The sequence below is a fragment of the Eutrema salsugineum genome, unplaced genomic scaffold (assembly GCF_000478725.1).
Source record: "Eutrema salsugineum unplaced genomic scaffold, Eutsalg1_0 scaffold_4, whole genome shotgun sequence".
In the NCBI taxonomy this organism is placed as follows: Eukaryota; Viridiplantae; Streptophyta; class Magnoliopsida; order Brassicales; family Brassicaceae; genus Eutrema; species Eutrema salsugineum.
Window position 1 is genome coordinate 10,092,939 of NW_006256686.1, and position 6,458 is coordinate 10,099,396.

General features: G+C 38.0%; 1 protein-coding gene across 1 annotated transcript; it reads right to left on the reverse strand.

Moving 5' to 3' along the window:
- Nucleotides 1-302: 302 nt before the first annotated feature.
- LOC112084496 lies at nucleotides 303-730 on the reverse strand. Its single transcript, XM_024153644.1, has 2 exons — nucleotides 473-730; nucleotides 303-386 (listed from the first exon to the last, which is right to left on the reverse strand). The coding sequence occupies exons 1-2, from the start codon at nucleotides 728-730 to the stop codon at nucleotides 303-305; spliced, it is 342 nt and encodes a 113-aa protein (XP_024009412.1).
- Between the last annotated feature and the right edge of the window lie 5,728 nt (nucleotides 731-6,458).

Here is a 6,458-nt window from a genome sequence, read left to right on the forward strand (position 1 = left end):
TAACAAATAAAATACCGATCTAACAATCCAAGTACGTGCTAACAATAATCATACGTAGAATTTGTTCATTAACCAACAAAGGAAACATGGTTTCATTAAATCCCGAACGAAACAAGTACGAGGGGACCCAACCACATCCCCTGAAATATATTACATCAAACTTAGAAGGAGTACTTAAAGGGGTCCAGAACTTAACAAAATATTACACAAAATAGTTATTAATTCAGATGGCCCCATCAACAAAGAAGCAGACCAAAAACCAACTCCACTGCTTCTCTCCTTGACCCTTCTTCCCACTCGTCCTAAATAGGCATCTTGCACGTGGCGCGGTTGTGACCGAATCCACCACAGCGACCACAAACTCGGAACAGGCTTGGCTGGGTTCCCTTCATTAAATTATACAACTATTTTTAATAGATAACCAAAGTATTGGCAGTCTAATATAAAAATTAAATGATAATTATCTACGTACCTCAAACTCTCCGCGGGAACGGATACGTATCTTGCGCGGCCTCCCCGGTGGTCGCCTAGTACGAGGCGGAAGCAAATTCAGTCCTGAAAAGTCGTCACCAACTGCAACGGTCGGGATCGGTGCTGTTACCAGGTATATGCTGCACTCGTACGCCTTTCTCCAGAACGTGGTGGTGTACTTAGAAGCCACCAAAGTGTCAACCCTTGTCCTCGTAGGGATTGCGGCAACGACAGCGTGTGGGCAAGGGATGCGTAGCATCTAGAACTCGTTGCAGCTGCAGCACTTTGTTTCGAGATTGACCAGGAATGAGACGCCTTCCTTGTTCCTCACCTCATACTTGACCTCATTAACTCTACGGAATGAGAATCCCGTTGACATTTCGAAGTTGGTCGCAAGGATGTCCTCCACCTTTGGTGTTAGGGTTGTACCACAATTGTTAGCAGCTAAACGTGTTCGGGTAAACCATCCCATCAGTGTAGCGCGGATGCAATCCACCATAGGGACGATGGGGTAGTCACGGGCACTTGACAGGACATTTTTTAAAGATTCAGCCACATTACTGGTCATGAGGTTGTAACGAACACTTGGGAAATAGGATCTCGCCCAGTGTTCAAACCCGATAGAAGTCAGGTAACTTGTGCATCCCTCGTCCATGGATCGAATCTCATCAAAATACTCATAGAATTCAGAAGGGACGAAAGCCCTGGCTGCCTTCAAGACCATGTAGCTTAGATGTCTTTTCTTGAAAATTGTCTGCACATTCCGCTGGAGATGTACGACGCAGGCACAGTGGTAAGACTTGGGGTAAACCTACATTGTGGAATAATTTACATCAGTTAATACCCCTCGAAGACGGATACAAAATATGTTAGAGCTGATAACATATCTATATTAGTCGTTAACATTATGGCTAGATAGTAAACAGATCAATTAGTGGAGTATTAAATCTAAATATTTTCGCAACAGGTCTACTTAGACTTAAATCGTAGTTGTGTAATGCATTGTATTCCAAATACTTTACCGATCTAGCACACCCAAATACATGCTAACAATATCTATATTGGTCGTTAACATTATTAATGGATAGTAAACATACCAGTTATCGGAGTAATAAAAGTATTGAAGAAGCAACGCATTTACCTTTCGCAGGGCTGCATAAATGGAGTTATGTCTTTCGGAGATGAAGACCAAATCTTCGTTATCTGGTATCACCTCCACCAGCTTTTGGAAAAACCAAGTCCATGCCCTATCGTTCTCTCCGTCAACGATTCCGAACCCCAGTGGGTACAGCTGGTGGTTACCATCTTGACAACTAGCTGTAAGCAAACAACCCCCATATTTCCCTTTCAGATGTGCCCCATCTATAACTACAACCTTTCGCATGTATGGAAACCCGTTCAAACTTGCTCCAAGAGCGAAGAAGAGAAATTTAAATTGTTGCCCGAAGCCAACTTCGTTGTCTGTTTCCAAAGACACAAGACTGCCAGGGTTTGAGATAACCAGGCGTTGAAGGAAATTTTGAAGTTTTAGCAGCCCCCAAACTTCCTTCCCTTGCTATCTCTCTTGATCTCCAAGCCCTCCAGTAAGAAATTGGGAGGTCATGTTCATCCCGCATCATATCCCACAATTCGTTAGGTCTTGGTCCAACCAGACCTCCGGCATATCTGTTCCTTACCATATCACCAATGACCGCTGTTGTGGCTTGTCTGTGGTATTGGCCACGCTCGTCAAACGTGCAGTTATGTGTCAACGATGCCTTCCTTATCTGGAACCATTAGATGCCCTGCATCTTCACGGCATAAACCCGCCATGGACAGCTTTGTCCCACACATTCTAACACCATAAGATTCGGTGTTGATCGTCGGTCGTGGTAGTGGAATTTCTTCGCAATGGCGTACAGTGACATGTGTAGCTTGTAAGCATTCTGGTTTTCGAACACCATTCCCACGTACAGCAGATCTGGTTTGTTCACACCATTAACTAAGAGGAAAGGATAATTTAGAAAGTAGCACTATAACTTTAATGTTAGACTGTGATTAATGAAATTGGTGATACACGTTCCACTCACATATGTAGTCTCCGTCGTGGTCAGAGAGGTCATCATCTGAAACCAGAACCGGCTTATTCGGCACGCCGCTACCCTCCCCGGCGCATGCGATAGTCAATCCGAGGAATGGACTACCAGCAGCATCATTCGACATCTTAGATTTGCCCTTGTCGTCAGTTGTAGGGATGTTGCTTTGGCCACCGCTTGTTGAACTTGGAGATAGAGCCGAGCTTCCAATCACTGTAACAACCAAGTTAGCCGTTAAATCGTGATGTACCTCATACAACACTATAGTTAGAGGTTACTGGCAAAGTTATCCATATTGTAATGGATTAAAATAGTCTGTTACCTCCACCCATTGTAGTCCTTAGGGAGAAGTTGGCTACTGCGCGAGTTACATGCGTTGGTGGCTGAGCTGAGATTGGGTCACCGTTTAAGATTCCGATGTCCGAACTCTCTATTCCCTCTTCACGATGCAACTGGTTGAACTCTCCACTCGAGGATCCGGATGAGCTGTCATCGTTTTCGATGGGTGGTTGATGAGGAGACTCCCGCTGTGTGTAGGCGTTATGAAACTCCATGATGTACCGCTGCTCTTCCTCATTAAAGATCTCATGGAATACACACTCAGCAATCAGCACTGTTGGTCTCTCTAAGAGGCCTTCCCAAAAATTGTAAACATCGTCAAGTCCACCACATGTTTTATCATCATACTTTGCAAGTTCAACGGTATCAAATGAATTATCGCTGTAACCAAGAGGGTTACCAGAGATTTCCCGAGTTGGACGACCAAAACCAGGCGGCGGTCCGGTAACATCACCTGTGGGGCGTCGATTACGAAGGTAGCGCTCCACATTTTCGTCTCCCACAGTAACACAAACGGCCAGGGTCTCCACCTCTACTCGCAGAGCCATGAAGAGTTGGACATCGCCATTGTTGATGATGTCAAAAGGAGGAGTCTTCCGCACTGGAGTTACACAGATGCTTGGAGGAGGCTGGTAGGTCATGGCCATCATGTCGTTTGGACCGAGGCTGTACCGGGCTCTCATCATTCCATCAAGCGACTCGAAGGTTTCTCCCTCTGACATCAGGAGTCTGTACCCTCTTCCGGTTGTCTCCACTTCAAAATCCCAGTCACTATCTGCAGATTTGTTCCACACACCTCTTACATACTTCACCATTAAACCCATCTTCACCTGGAATATGTAAACAGTAAATGTGTTTTAGTGTTGTATAACTCGAATCAGACAAATTTATCTCAACATAAATGAGCTATAAATGCATTCGTTCATTAATTACTGTACGAGGTTCGTTTTCTATCTGCATTTAAGTCTATATATAAGCAATGAATGTAGGAATAAATGTACCTTGTTTCTTGCACTCGAACTGAACTTACTGTTTTTGTTAGATCGCACAAAAAAATTTCTTTCTTTTTGTCTCTGTTTGCAGGTCTAACTATGACGTTTTCTCTGACTGGACTGCTAATACATTATATAGCGACCTTAGATTATCTATACATACGAGAATACAGCGATATGGCGCAAGGGTCAATGTAATCTAGCACGTATCTCAGCATTTAATGCGCTATTCAAGCGGGAAAGAAACGAGTGGTTCATGGTGAACCGCATCGATACTCCAGAGATTTTTTCTCTGTTACTGCGCGGCTAAGCCTCTCTATAACCATCATTACGCCCCTACTAATACTTTCCATAATATTAATAACTTTTAACAGGTAAGAGTTTGAGGGTTTCGGCGGTAATTTCCTCTGCTTCTTCACCTGCTATTCTGCATATACGGTGGGACCATGGTTATCTTCGCAAATACGGTGCTTCTCAGCAATATTGGGCTTAATCACTCTAAATTCAAATACTTTTAGAATTTACCGAACATCAGACCTAAAGAAAAATTCAAATTTATCAAAGTCATGCACTCAACAAATTTTTCTATTAGAATTCGAATAATTAAACCAATTAACATTGGACGTAAAAACCTAACAGCATAGTATTTTAAAACAGAGATCCTTTTTAACCAAACTAGTGATTCATTAAACCATGTTACACTAATAATTTATCGAACCAGAATAGAACATCAATTTATTCGATTAAACAAATGATTATCTATACCAATTTAAACCGATGCTCTTCTAAACTAACCAATTTAACATGATAATATTGACCAAATGGATTTAATCAAACAAACAGACTTCGGTAGCTCATATGTACATGATTCAATAACGAAGCAGTAAGACATGTTACTAAACCAAATTGATTCATTAAATCAAGCAATTCTCTAAACCAGCTAAACCAAGCTAAACCATATATATATATAATATATGTGACAACAAATCGATCTCATCTTCATTATTCCATAATAATTAGACGAACATATCAAATAATAAAGCATAAATCTTTTTAGTAAAACATAATTTGTCTATTGGATAGCAAGACTCGATTATAAAAGTCAAAAACAATTACTACCACATATACTTATGATTTGATTTTAATATTCAATCATGGTGGTATTCTAATATGCAAAAACCAACTTATATAATATTATAATTGAATTGTCACATGGTCCATATAATTATGCATAATAAAATAAACAGTGGGTCTAAGGTAAATGACAAATTTTTTTTTTCCATTTTGCTATAATTATTTCTAAAAAAATACTTCATTTTGCTATAATATCTATAAAATGGAGTATAAGTTGTAAATTAGATTTAAATATTATTTATAATATATTATAGATTATTAATGCTTTTTCTTAATTTATAATAAATTTTCAACCACAAAAAATAACACAAAAATACATATTGACCAATATACTAAATAAAAATATAAAAAATTGGAGGTCCTAAAACTTGCTTAATATTAAAGAGACCCAAAGCAAATGCCTTATTTTTTCTTCATTAAGCACGGCTCTGATTATGACGTATGGTTTATTCATATGAGGCGTGCATAAAATAATAATATGAAGCATCGATAATATATTAAAGCACATAAACGCACATATAAATTGTTTATTCATGTGATTTCAATCAAACCCCTAATTAACTAAAAAATTATTTGCTTTATAAATCAAAATCTCACAATCTATTATTCTTAATAAAAACTCTTTAAACAATAAAATATAAAGATTAAACAATCGATTATTCTACATAAGTATCGATTACTATCCCTTTTATAAAATATAGTCGGAGAAGACATAGTCTACCATATGATTATATAATTGAGGAGGCATAGCCTACCATAATGATTGATTTGGGAAAAATGTATCACTTATCATCCTGGAATAATATAAACATGAACAGAAATTAAATGTTGTGAATAAGAAAGAGAGAGAAGAGAAGAGAAAAACTGTTGTGTATTATTCCATGAATAGGTATTTATAGTTTACAAAGACTTGAAGAAGAAGCTAAAACCTAGAGAATAAAGAAATAGAGAATATTCTAAACCTCCTATAATAATGGGCATCCACATAATTATTCATAACACATTTTTGATTTTTTTTTGGCCCAAAATTTCTTAGAAACCCACTAAGAAATGTCCGATAAACATGCTCTAAGAGTTCTTAAGAGAGTTTTAATTAAAAGAATAATGTTTTAACGTGTTTTTTCTTAAAAAGCCCGACTCATATATTAGAGCTCTTAAAACCCCTTAAAAACCCCATATGTGTCAGTTTCTGATTGATTGATGTTTTATTGTTTTTTTTAATTTTCTTAATTGAGAGACTATGTTTCATTTTGGAGTCTTTAGCCTTTGTTTTTATTGGTCGTTGTTTCTTTTTTTTTTACTTTTTTTTCTACAACTTTTTTCCTTTGTTAATGTTTAATAATTTATGTTTATTAAATGTTTATATTTCAAATATTACAATTTTACCAAAAATGTATGGATTATTATATTGTTTTGATAAACTATTATAATACTGCCTTGCATTGGA

Coding starts and splice junctions, on each gene's coding strand:
- LOC112084496 (XM_024153644.1), bottom strand. CDS start 730: ATGCTACGCATCCCTTGCCCACACGCTGTCGTTGCCGCAATCCCTACG. Junction 387..472: donor GTTCCCGCGGAGAGTTTGAG/GTACGTAGATAA, acceptor AATTTAATGAAG/GGAACCCAGCCAAGCCTGTT.